Source organism: Aedes albopictus, chromosome 3 (genome assembly GCF_035046485.1).
Source record: "Aedes albopictus strain Foshan chromosome 3, AalbF5, whole genome shotgun sequence".
NCBI classification, from domain to species: domain Eukaryota; kingdom Metazoa; phylum Arthropoda; class Insecta; order Diptera; family Culicidae; genus Aedes; species Aedes albopictus.
In genome coordinates this window covers 117,133,780-117,147,798 of record NC_085138.1, presented here as the reverse complement: position 1 = coordinate 117,147,798, position 14,019 = coordinate 117,133,780, and the positions used below count along the sequence as shown (strand labels likewise).

At 40.4% G+C, this 14,019-nt stretch overlaps 1 protein-coding gene across 5 annotated transcripts in view; it reads right to left on the bottom strand.

Moving 5' to 3' along the window:
* Nucleotides 1-691: 691 nt before the first annotated feature.
* The window catches only part of LOC109399319 (uncharacterized), a 288,186-nt gene continuing 274,858 nt past the window's right edge, over nucleotides 692-14,019 (bottom strand). For all 5 annotated transcript variants that reach the window (XM_062856199.1, XM_062856200.1, XM_062856201.1 and 2 more), the window contains one exon: nucleotides 692-10,491. In XM_062856199.1, coding sequence (XP_062712183.1) covers nucleotides 10,311-10,491 — 181 coding nt within the window. In that variant the 3' untranslated portion in view covers nucleotides 692-10,310. The remainder of the gene's footprint in view (nucleotides 10,492-14,019) is intronic.

The following is a 14,019-nucleotide window of genomic DNA, read 5'->3' as shown; positions in this document are numbered from 1 at the left end:
ACCATTTTTAATGTATAAACTCTTCACAGTTATCAATCAAAATGCTCTGAATAATAATACAAAAATATAAAAATTGTTGTTTGTTAAGAAAATTATTGTATTTTCGCTATACAAAGTTGTGCCCATACTTTCTGGGACACCCTATATTATTTCTTGTTTGGTATATCGGAATTGCATCATCAATCCTTATCTCAGGGTTAATTGGCTTCAGCTGTGTATACATGTATACATAATTCTAATTATCCGAATATTGGCTATAACTTGGTGCGGGTGCTCTAATAATTTTTCCGTTACTATATGTGCTCTATAGAAATGTACGCTTATCAGTTACAACTACACAAGCTACACAGTTTTTTTTGTATCGAACCTAATACACATTAGAGTAATGCGATTCTACTTTGCCGATCGTTGCTTTACTTAGGTGCGTGTCTCTAAAGCTTTTGAAACCTTCATCTAACGTTTTTTTTACGCGCTTTTGTCATTATTTCCCGTCCAGCAGGGGGATCTGAGGCGATGCTCGTTTTCTATCTCTGTGATATGGTTTCGTGTCACACCAGTTAAAGTAGAGTGCTATGGTTGGTTATGGATACTAACTAGGTAACTAGTTTAACAATACAAAGTTTGTTCTCATCGGTTTGTACGCTGCGAGTTGAGTTTGTGGAATATTTGGTCGTGCGATTTGCTTGTAGTAGGTAATAAACTTGGACGGGGATCAGACATTTTTTTTTGATATATCGGCATCAACAATTCGAAAGGGCGTAGCTGGTTTTTTGAACCAACGATCTGTTAGAGCTGTATCTATCGAGGAAATCAAATCTTCTTTTCGAACTCTAAAATTGCATGTAGCTACAAAACAAAATCAGACTTATGCTAAAATGTCCCGGTATGTTTAAGAACCTTTTGATAACACTAGTTTACAGCATTTTTTAACTCGGTAAGCTGATGATCATTTTTGGTGTAGATCATGCCCTGAGTTCAAAAACGTGAAGGAAAAAAATAACAGTAGAGCGGAAATTTTTTCGACTTTCCATACAAGGATGATGATTTGAACTCGATTTTTGTTCTGGTTTTAAGCAAAGTCGCTAACTTCACATATCTCATTCTCCGTAATAAATGCTCCGATTGAGCTGAATTTTTTACTGTAACTCGCCTACATATGAAATGTCAAATAAACGTTGAGAAAGAATTTTTAGATTGCTTCTTTTTATTGAAAAAAAAAATACATTTCTTCAAATATTTTTGGAAATTTTGCTAAAATTTAAGGAGATTGTCCCAAAAACTCTCCAATATCTTGAATTTCATCAATCTGACGCAAAACCTGGATTCAGATGATCGAATCGTATTATATTCAGCTTTTAATTTCCGGAAAATTATTTGAAATTGGTGGAACAAAACGCATTTTGTATTTTATTATGAAATTGGTAAAACAAAACGCATATTTGGATTTTAGTAAATTTCATACTTTAAAAAATTGTTAAACTCGATATTGAGATAAAACTGGAAAACTGTTCTACTTAAAAAATTTTGAAGGTCGGTTTCGAAATCAGCGCTAAATTGTGCTTCAAAAATTCTGGTCGTTGACAGAAGTTCACGACTTTCATTTTATTTTGTAAACTAGTGTAATGAAAGTTTACTTCGTGCCTATCACACTATATGTATGTACACAGAAAATGCAACAATGGTCAAAGAAAGATCTCAGTTAAGAACTGTAGAAGCGCTCACAGAACATAAGCTGAAAAGCTGGCTCTGTCCCAATTGGAATAAATATCGGTGAAATGAAGAAGAAGAGATTTCATCCTACCAAAGTTCTGAATGACCATAGATTTTATCATGCGGCAGTAAGTTCACTAAAATCGTTAGTATAACTGGCGCAGAGATAATAAATCAACTACTACACCCTGCAGTCAGTGGGTGGTGGGGTCGGGATGGGAGCTATACCCAAAGTAAATCCCTATCTTCCAAGAAATTAACGGAAAAAGTTTTTCATCCACCCTATAACAGCATCATGAATACCTAATCGAGCGTGTCGGGTAACTTGGTTGGGCTCGGTTGAGTCGTTTTTTTTTTGTTCTGCAACTTTGGTGCACCCCATATCCCAACGCCAGCACAGCTCTCTGCTTTCAAAGTCTGTGTAATGGCACTAATTTGAAAAATTATTAATTCTAACAGCTTTGTTTTTCCCTTCTCTTTATGGCACTGATTATTCCAACCGATGGACTCAAATGTAAAGTATGGATTTCTGTTGTGTGCAGCATAGTTGTCCCAACATGGAGCATTAGTATGGGACACGGTTGTATGAAAAACATAAATCCTCGCTCCAGTCGACTTTTTAGATCTCATTTAGGTCCCATATGAACTGTAGAAAATTTCAGCGCAATCGGTGAAACTATAATTTAGCGCAAGCGGTTCAAAGTTTTCATAGGATTTACTATGGGAAAAGTTACAATTTCAAAAAAAAAAATTCCAGATGTCACCCCTTGTCTCCTTAATTCAAATCGATCAACGCTTCTTGTAGAAAAATAATTTATGAAACTTTCATTCGATGACCGCAAAACGATTGGATGCTTGTGGAAAAAGTAATTGATTTATTACCGATTAGTGATCCAACGAACGGCTTTTTATTTTGTTTTATCAGCAGCACTGCTGCTGCCGTTGTTGCATGGGGTGGCGGGAGGCATCATCACCCCCAGAAACAGCAGTAGCCAAGGTAGCAGCTACAGTGCTGCTAATAAAACAAAACAAAAATCCGTTCGTTGGATCACTAATCGGTAATAAAACAATAACTTTTTCCACAAGCATCCAATTGTTTTGCGGTCTTCGAAGGAAAGTCTCATAAATGATTTTTCTACAAGAAGCGTTGATCGATTTGAATTAAGGAGACGAGGGGCGACCTCTGGGATTTTTTGTTTGAAAGTGTAACTTTTCCCATAATAAATCCTATGAAAACTTTGAACTGCTTGCGCTAAATTATAGTTTCACCGATTGCGCTGAAATTTTCTACAGTTCATATGGTACCTAAATGGAATCAAAATAGTCGACTGGAGCGAGGATTTGAGATTTGTCCCATACTGTCCCATACTGTCCATTGGAGCATACGGCAGATTTGGTAAAGCAAACCCCCACGATACTACAATTTTTCGCTGCGCCCTTAGTGACAATATACTGTGGCGAAAATAATCCGAACGATGAGTCTCCACAAGTTTCTACTACTTGCACCCTCAGGTCAATTATATAAAAATGACTAACCAGATACATTGCGCCAGAGAATGCTTTGCGGAGAGTCAATCATAATAGGGTTCGATTTTCAACAGATCCAGTCAGCTTGGTTGTTCCGCTAACAACACAAACAGATATTTAATCGGGATAGAACATTTGGGGCCCATATAGCCGAGGCGGTAAACGCACGGGTATTCAGCATGACCATGCTGAGGGTGACGGGTTCGATTCCCGGTCGGTCCAGGATCTTTTCGTAAAGGAAATTTCCTTGACTTCCTTGGGCATAGAGTATCTTCGTGCCTGCCACACGATATACACATGCAAAATGGTCATTGGCAGAGGAAGCTCTCAGTTAATAACTGTGGAAGTGCTCATTGAACACTAAGCTGAGAAGCAGGCTTTGTCCCAGTGAGAACGTTACGCCAAGAAGAGGAGAGAGGAGAACATTTGGAAGGGAAGCAGGGCTGTACACCTAGCCTGAAACGCGAAGCAACCAATGTCGAATAAATGCGTCAAAATCAGATTACATATTGGTAGGTTGAACTGAACGAGACAGGACAAGCCTTGATATCAATAATCCTATTCCCCCGACTGACGGGGATATTTTCGAGGTGGTCGAGAAATTCGTCGACCTCGGTTGTTTGTTAACGGCTGATGGATATGGATGTAGTATGAAGTACGAATACTTGTACATGAGTCGGATACTGAGCTTCTACCAATCAGGAGGCCTTGATTTAGATAGACTTACATCTGACTAAACACTGACCATAGTCAAATACACGATCAAACTGAGAGCACGTGATTCACTAAAGTGAGCCGCAAAATATGAAGACATGGAAGTTATGCCTAGTAGGGTATTGTACCATTTAGGCAGGTGTACCTATTTTGGGCATTTGCCCCTATAACTAAGTCAATTTCAAACTGATTGATTTTTGTGGGCACGTACGCATCTAACCCTATACAAAAACTCAAATCGATCTGTTTTATATTGACTTAGTTACAGCGGCAAGTGCCCAACATAGGTACACCTGCTCAAATGATACAAGACCCTACAAGGCATAACTTCCATGTCTCCATATTTTGCGGAGTAAGCACGACCATTGGCGGTGTGCAATGTGCGTTGTGGCGAATGATGAATAACGAGCTTGCTGCTCTCTAGGACGAACGCAACATTCAGATGATGACCATGACCGGAAGGATACGGTGGGCAGGACACATTGCAATAATGCCGGATAGTAAGGAGGAGCACAACGAACAAGGCGGGCTGACCAAGAGAGTGTGATTTAGCGAGTGTAGGACTTTCAAATCGACAGTAAATTCTTCTCGGAATCAGTGGCTGGTAAGCAGTGGCTCTACCAACGGAAGAGCACCTTGGCACTGCCTATAAAATACTCCCTCAATTTTTATGCCGCCGTCTAGCATCGATTGCAAGAGAGTTCGTGGAGCAATATCAGGCTGGATTCATGGGTGAACGCGATACAACGGACGAGATATTCACCATCCGCCAGGTGTTACAGAAATGCCGCGAATACAACGTGCCCATGCCCACACATCACTTGTCCATCGATTTTAAACCGGCGTATAATACAATCGATCGAGACCAGCTATGGCAGATTATGCACGAATAAGGATTCCGGAATAAACTGATACGATTAATCGAGTGATGTGCGTAGCTCGAGTATCAGGGACAATCTCGCAGAGGGTTACGGCAAAGTGTTTGCTGGTTAACATTGCTTTGGAGGGTGTAATAAGGGTGTGGTACGATTTTCACGAAGTCCGTTCAACTACTTGGTTTCGCTGATGATATTAATATTACAGCTCGCAAATTTGAGACGATGGCGGAAACGTACATCCGACTAAAGAGTGAAGTCAGGCGAATCGGATAAGTCATTAATGTGTCGTAGACAACATACATTCGTGTACTTGGGCTCACTGGTGATCGCCGACAATGACACTAGCAGAGAAATTCAGAGAGGCATTGTGGCAGGAAATCAAGCTTACTTGGGACTTCGCAGAACTCTACGATCGAACAAAGTTCGCCGCCACACTACCTACAAAACGCTGATTACACACTAAGATCAGCTCGGTATTTTCCCCATCTTTTTACTGAGTTCTCAACAGCAGATTTAACTCGGTACGCTCGGTTATCCCTTTTGATGAATACTCTGTAAATAAGTTAACGAGTTCTGCAAATGAACTGTCAAAAATTACAGATGAACGGTAAATATTGATTACCGAGTGTACCGAGTTAAATCTGCTGTTGAAAACTCAGTAAAAAGATGAAAAAATTACAGAACTCAGCGAAAATTTTACTGAGCTGGAAAATCAGCATCTTAGTGTGTAGACCGGTAGTCCTCTATGGGCACGAAGCATGGAATCTACGTGCAGAGGACCAACACGCTTTTGGAGTTTTCGAACAGAAAGTGTTGCGTACCATTTACGGCGGAGTGCAGATGGAAGACGGGACTTGGAGAAGGCGAATGAACCACTATCTGCATCAGCTGCTGAGAGAACCAACTAGAAATCCTCTACATAGAGATAAGCGGAAGTTACATATGTCGATTCGGCAACGCTGTTCATTTTGTTTGCATCAGCTGCCAACACTTGCTGCAAAGCTAGATGTTCAAACTTTGTGCGTGACTTCGTAGTGGTTCAAGTTGTTTTGTTTACATTTTCTAATTATGGTAGAATTTTTTTTTTTCAAAATTTTGAAAAAAATAGCGGAGCAATCGATGAAATCTGAAATTTATTGCAAAGTGTTAAGCTAAACATATCGGCAGAACTAAAGCAAGAAGCAGCAATGAAAGTTTTTTCGAGAAGTGCAGCAACAAAAGTTTCGTTATAAGCTTGAGCTTTTGAAAGCAGAATTAATTAAATTCTATCTTTTTACTAAACTTACATATACCGTCAATTTCTCGATATTAAAAATAAATAATTTTAATTTATTTAGTTCGGATTGCAATACCGTTCAATCGACGCCTTCTTACGAACGATCAGCCTGTTCATTTGGCTCACACTTTGACAGTTCTTTCTGCACGATTGGCTTACAATGGCCGCCTCCGCAGATCTCTATAATGTAGAATTACTAGAACCAACCATCGTCCACACCGCGAAAATCGGGAGGCTACGGTGGACGGGTCACGTCATCAGGATGTTGGATAGAAACCCGATAAAAATGGTTTCCGAGAGCCATCCGACCGGTACAAGAAGAAGCGGTGTGCAGCGAGCTAGGTGGGTCGATCAAGTGGAGGATGATTTGTGGACCCTTCACAGAATGCGGAACTGGAGACGCATAGCCATGAACCGAGTAGCATGGCGACGACTCCTATACGTACAGTAGAGAACACTCAGATCTTAGTCTGGCCGGTAAGGTAACGCAGGTTTAAGGACGTTCTCGAAACAGGAGGGTAGCAGGTGCTAACCTAGAACAATGATGGGAAAGTCGGATGTAGAAACGTTAGACTTTTGAGCCCGAACATATTTAACTCCTGGCTCGTAAATTACATCGTGAATGTATTTAACAGCCATCAAGGAAATCGACTTCCGCAAAACTGCAGAACGTGAATTCCGATCAGTGGATCCTGTCACCAGCATATCATTCAAGTACTACAGGCGATTTGACAGAACTTGGAGTTGGGCTCATGTAGCAGATGTAGCGAGTTATACGGTGGAAGTTGATAAGCGACCGAATCTGTGTGTTGCGAATGTGAAGAAGGGTGTATCTCGTCGTCGAGATGGTCAACCGAATTGGAGGTTAGCACTGCTCGCGAAGGAACATTACGGAGATGCCATTTCATTCCAGCAAGTCCTGAGGTAGATTCTCACTTAACAACAGAGAGTGATCACCCGTAGCTGTGCCAGCAGATGTCACCAACTCAGCATAGCCTGAAGGACCTGTCTCATGAAGAAATTGCACTGAACACGCTACATCAACGAATTTCGCTATGTGCCTGATGAGAGATGCACGTTGGATTCTTGGTGGGCCCGATTCTTTTTACTTCTGAAGCAATCCAACGAGTTCAGCGTTCAGCGAAATGGTCGAGAACTTGAAGTCGATTTTCGGACCATCTGTCGCCACTTTCAAACGGCGCAGTGGTTGTAATCTATGCAAACCATCAATGTTCTTCATACGGAGGACATTGAAGCGTGCAAAGTAAACTGCGCCATTGTGGATTTCAAGCTTGCCGAATGATCGTGACTCATCTATGTCCGAGTTGTCGAAGGATTCCGTTCCAATATTCTGATGCGGCTGATCACGAAGCAGATCAAATCGTCCGATATCAACCTACGGATCCGCACCAATTTTTCAATGGGTTAGAACGACGTCCTCGAGTCCAACTCTAGGTCCAACCAATATCCGCTGCCGTTATCTCTGAATATATTTTCTCGAAGATTTTGGGACATCGGCATTTAAACCACTGCGAGAATAGAAAAATGCAGCTTCAACGTGGAACAGGTCAATAGTCTCAGACAGATCTTGGATGGTAATGGTGTTCGACCTACCCCGACAGGGTCGCTGCCATTGCCTACAGGCCACTACCACACGACCTTCCGTCTTTTCGATCGTATTTAGGAGCAGTGAACGCGACATATACTTCATCCCGGGTAAAGGTGAAATACTGACGATCAAAACGTGATATTGGTTTGATTGATATAAGAGATAAAAGATCTGAAAATAATATCTAAAAAATGTTCCTGGAACATCTGAACAATATCAAAATTTGATATTTCAAGATCAAACGTATAGCTTGCTGCTATTAGTTAGATCTTACAAAATCTAAATATGATATGATAATGATGTTCCAGGAGTAAATTTGTGATATTATTTTTAGATCTTTTATCTCTTATATCAATCAAACCAATATCAGTTTTTGATCTCCATATCAAAATATGCTATTGTTTAGCTCTTTTCCTCTACCCGGGATAGATGTCCCCACCAATGCTGACGCACTACAATCTGAAGCAATAGATATGTATGACTGCAGACGCCTTGCTGATCGGTATCGACACCGTCAAATCAAACAGTCATGTATTCAGAAGCCTTACTCCGGCCAAAGGAAACTAAAACAGAAAGAAAAAGAGGGCATTGCCTAAATATTCTCCGTCACATCATTCCATTGGATGCTGTGTGGCTGGCATTTCTCGCTCAAAACAGAAATCAGACCGAAACCACTGTTTGCTACATTCGAGTTCCGTGTATACCGCCAATAGATTACAGGACTGTTAATTAATCTTTTTTTCAAAAACCCTGGTAACAGCTTCCTATCAACTAGGCAGGGCCTGTTGACGATTCATGTTACTTTGTCTTAGTCGATGCCTTCTCGAAATCACAGTCCAACGAACTTGGAGAAAGGGTCGCCGCTAACTTTAAGTGAACTATCAAGAAAGTTGGGTCTCAGTGAAACAATCATCACATTCCTGATTCCGTTGAACGCCATGCCTAAACACTCTGGAAAACTAGTCCCCTGCCGAATCGTTTCACACCGTTTAACAAAATGAAACAACACAAGTTAGACAGCCAATATAGTGAATGGCATGAAAGCACGAATTTGAACGATATGCAGAAGTTTTGTGCAGTTGTCCCCGGTGCGTGGCACAAGACTAGGCCAGTGTACGTCTTATCCAATTAACATTATCAAGGAACAGGATTAACATAGTTGATGACGGTCAAGCTGTGACACTATCAACACTGGTAAAAGTGACGCGAAATGGAGTATTCGCAATAGTAATAGCAGAACCCGTTTTTTGAATAGTTTAATTCGGCACAAACATTTCAAAAGGGCGTAACTGCATTTACAACCAATGCCTTCTCACAAAGCTGTGGAGCGTATCCCATCCCTCTCGAGCAATCCACTAGCACAAATAGAAAAATAAAACCCTCCTCTTTCGATTAATGGATGTGAATTGCGTGAGATGAATGAAATACAGCTCTGTGAGAAGGCATTGGTTGCAAAAGCAGTTACGCCCTTTTGAAATGTTGGTGCCGAATTTTAAGCTTAGCTCCAAGTTTTAGAGAAGATAGGAAATTGGGAAACAATAGCCTTATGTTTTCTGCAAAACGGTTACAGAGAGGAATTCGTATGAACCATTTTACCCCAACAACGCTGCTTTCCCATACCAAGGGCGCCATCATGTTCATCCAATTGGCAATAGGAAAAGATGGAGGCGCGTGGTTAATTGGTTGATGCCATATAACCAGTGAGCGATAAAATGGTTAATTTTGTGATATTTTCCTTTCATGTTACCCCTAGTCCCTATTTATGATTATGTACTAATTTCGAACTAGTTCGCTTATCTATAGCAAGCATTTCGAATTCAATGAAATAATGCAAAGCTATGCATTGGCATTTAAGAGCCTGTTGTCTCAATGCTTCAGATTGGACATAATGCAGGTCAATGATATTCCATAGCCTTGATCCCCACCCAGATGACTGGCAAACCATTGATGCTCTTAATTTTCTATTGATCACCCGTTGTTCTGTACTTTTCTCAAATCATTTACACCTTGTTCATTTAATTCCTAATTTGTGAATGTGTGTGTATCTGTGTTTGTGTGATTGCTACAACAATATCTCAATTGGAAGTGTCGATACAAAATACTACATTTTGATTTTATGTCTGGTTCCATTAATAATTCCGTAGGATGATGCTGGAAAACGCTGGCTTTTGCTTGCTCTTATTTCCTAACTAGTGATTCTAGCTGTGTATCATGGTTGGTCGCGGGGATGAGAGCGTTTGAGCATTTGTTGCCCATCTCGCCATCTACCTTCTACACCACCGACAAAGAGTAACTTCCTTGAAGCCATATAAGCTGGTGTGTAAGTTTCCTTCTACAAATCATGGGATGAGGTTCAGTGGACACGCAGATGCCAGGCATTGTGAATTGCTTACTCGCTAGTAACCATACAAAATGTGCAGAACGTGTCACGCTCTTCTGAGGGATGCGGGATGGGACTTCAATTAAGTGTTATTAGTATTATCATCGTAAAGCAGATGGCCGTCGGCTGGTAAATCTAACTAAACGCTACGACGTTTCACTGTTTTCATAAATTATTCGCACGGTAGTGATGATGGAGTGGCTAGGTCCTACTTTGTTAGCTACCGACACCGACCAGATGCTGCCGTCGGTTGAGCAGAATGTAGTAGCCCATTGCCAGGCTTGCTGCTGCTGTTGCCAGCTGGAGTGCGCCAACCCGTTGGGGATAGCCTGCTGCTCTCGGGCTGTGGTTGCATGCATCGGCATCGTTGCAGCTCTGCAGGCACCCATGGACGTATCTGTAGGGATGAGTGGGAGTAGAATGTAAAGAGAGTGGATTAAATGAATGAACAAACCCACAAGTAGGTAGACTACGACGACGGTGCACACTAAAGCCTTTGAATAGGTAATTCATCTTTAATGCTATTTGGTCGTTAATATTTATTAGCTCGTGTACATTTGTGGATATGGTTGACATTGGGCTGATATCAATACATATGTAACAACGTTTTGTCAAATATTGATTTAACTGAACACATTCCACGTAGGTATAATAAATAACGCTTGTTTAAGCTTTCCCATACTGTTGCTGAAGCTCATGTCTGGCAAAAATATAAAGGTCTCATAGAGTTTATACGTAGTTATTTTTTACATATTCTCCTTCATCTTCTTTGTATCTTTACGTAACTTCCTCAATGGGACAAAGCCTGCTTCTCAGCATGCTGTTAACTCACAGCTTCCTCTGCCAACGACTATTTTACATGTGCATGAATATAGAAAATACCAAGGTATAAAATTTACACCAATGATTCAGTAAGTAGCTTTTTTCAATTTAGGGAACGCCCTACATTCGCCTAACAATCTTGACTTGACATGATCAGTCCACCTTGTCTGCTGTACTTCACAGCGTCTTGTACTAGCAAAACGAACACAATATTTTACTTACCTTACTGATCAGACTAAGACCTGAGTGGCCTCCGCTGTACATAGTCGCCGTCTCCATTCCACTCGGTCCATGGCTCTGTGGGGCTGTCCATAAACCACGTGGTCATTTTTTTGGGACTTTTCAACCCCCCCCCCCCCCCCCCGCGTGGTCATTAGTCCAAACATTTTTTTTTATTTGTCCATACAAAATGGTTATTGGCCGAACCCCCCCCCTTTAAGGACAGACGTGTTAGAATCCCAAAATGGCCGCCACAATGGCCGACCTTGGCACCTACTCACGATTTTGAGCGCACAAATCTCTTCGTAAACAAAACCAGCGCACCTGATCTTTTTATTTTAAGCTTATTACAAGTGAGCAAGAACAAAATAATAAAATGCACTGTTGTTTGAAGCTTATTTCTTGATATTTGTGCATCTAAAGTTCTGATGCACTGTTGAAGCGGGATTTCAAGACGTTTGCCCTTAAACAATTCATAATGATTAGGATGAATTTTAAAGGGTCACTCTATGACACAAAATCGTCTCACAGCTTGACTTTTATATATGTCTAGCAACATGGTATTATCAAGCATCGGTAGCCGTGTGGATTAAACTCGAGATCACTGATCCCAGCGTTCATGGATCGATTCCAGTCTTCATCAATTTAAAAATGGTTTGTTCCTTTCATAAGTCCGTCTTATGAAATTGGTCATAACAAGCGCACGGGTAAAAATCTGCTCCCAAAAATCATAAACACGACTCATGATTTTTTTGTTCTCTTTATTCGGGGATTTTCTGCCGTAGGCAGGTTCATCCCGAAAATAAAATAAAATAAAATAAAAAAAAACTCTTGATTTCATGAGCCCAGTGCATTTTCGTTTTATGAAAATACACCATGATTTATAATCATGATATTATGATCCACTGTCTCGTAACGATACCAATGCGTTACTTTTTTTTTCTAAAATCATAAAGCCTAATCATATTATTGAGATTTCGAATCATGGCTTCGGATGCCCATCGCTTATGAACCCGATGGATTTTTTGATTCATGAAGCTAAATCATGTTATCGAGATTTCGAATCATGGTTCCGAGTGCGCATCGCTTATGAATATGGTGGATTTTAGGACCATGAGTATAAATCATGTTATTGAGATTTCGAATCATGGTTTCGGGTGCGCATTGCTTATGAATCCGGTGGATTTTCTAGAACCATTAAGCTAAATCATGTTATTGAGATTCCGAATCATGATTTCGGGTGCGCGTCGCTTATGAATATGGTGGATTTTGAGGACCATGAATCTAAATCATGTTATTGAGATTTCGACTCATGGTTCCGAGTGCGCATCGCTTATGAATATGGTGGATTTTTAGGACCATGAACCTAAATCATGTTATTGAGATTTCGACTCATGGTTCCGAGTGCGCATCGCTTATGAATATGGTGGATTTTTAGGACCATGAATCTAAATCATGTTATTGAGATTTCGACTCATGGTTCCGAGTGCGCATCGCTTATGAATATGGTGAATTTTTAGAACCATGAATATAAATCATGTTATTGAGATTTCCAATCATGGTTTCAGGTGCGCATCGCTTATGATTCTGGTGGATTTTTTTTGATTCATGAAGTGTAACACTACGTAATTACGACGAAACTAAACTTTATTCAACAATTTAGAATACAAAATAATTAATCAATTAACAGCTATCCTTTATCAACAAAACATGAAACTGATCTCGAATCTCTCGAGTCTGGCTCATTTACTTCACCATAATCTCCAAACGAATCCATTTCATCGGGCTTGAAGAGAGTATCTCGCAGTACAGAGAATCGTGGTACAGGGTTGAATCTGCGACGGGGTTTCGGTGTCATGGATGTTCTGACCGTCACAGAAGCTAAATCATGGCTTCGGGTGCGCATCGCTTATGAATATGGTGGATTTTTAGGACCATGAATCTAAATCATGTTATTGAGATTTCGACTCATGGTTCCGAGTGCGCATCGCTTATGAATATGGTGGATTTTTAGAACCATGAATATAAATCATGTTATTGAGATTTCCAATCATGGTTTCAGGTGCGCATCGCTTATGATTCTGGTGGATTTTTTTTGATTCATGAAGTGTAACACTACGTAATTACGACGAAACTAAACTTTATTCAACAATTTAGAATACAAAATAATTAATCAATTAACAGCTATCCTTTATCAACAAAACATGAAACTGATCTCGAATCTCTCGAGTCTGGCTCATTTACTTCACCATAATCTCCAAACGAATCCATTTCATCGGGCTTGAAGAGAGTATCTCGCAGTACAGAGAATCGTGGTACAGGGTTGAATCTGCGACGGGGTTTCGGTGTCATGGATGTTCTGACCGTCACAGAAGCTAAATCATGGCTTCGGGTGCGCATCGCTTATGAATATGGTGGATTTTTAGGACCATGAATCTAAATCATGTTATTGAGATTTCGACTCATGGTTCCGAGTGCGCATCGCTTATGAATATGGTGGATTTTTAGAACCATGAATATAAATCATGTTATTGAGATTTCCAATCATGGTTTCAGGTGCGCATCGCTTATGATTCTGGTGGATTTTTTTTGATTCATGAAGTGTAACACTACGTAATTACGACGAAACTAAACTTTATTCAACAATTTAGAATACAAAATAATTAATCAATTAACAGCTATCCTTTATCAACAAAACATGAAACTGATCTCGAATCTCTCGAGTCTGGCTCATTTACTTCACCATAATCTCCAAACGAATCCATTTCATCGGGCTTGAAGAGAGTATCTCGCAGTACAGAGAATCGTGGTACAGGGTTGAATCTGCGACGGGGTTTCGGTGTCATGGATGTTCTGACCGTCACAGAAGCTAAATCATGGCTTC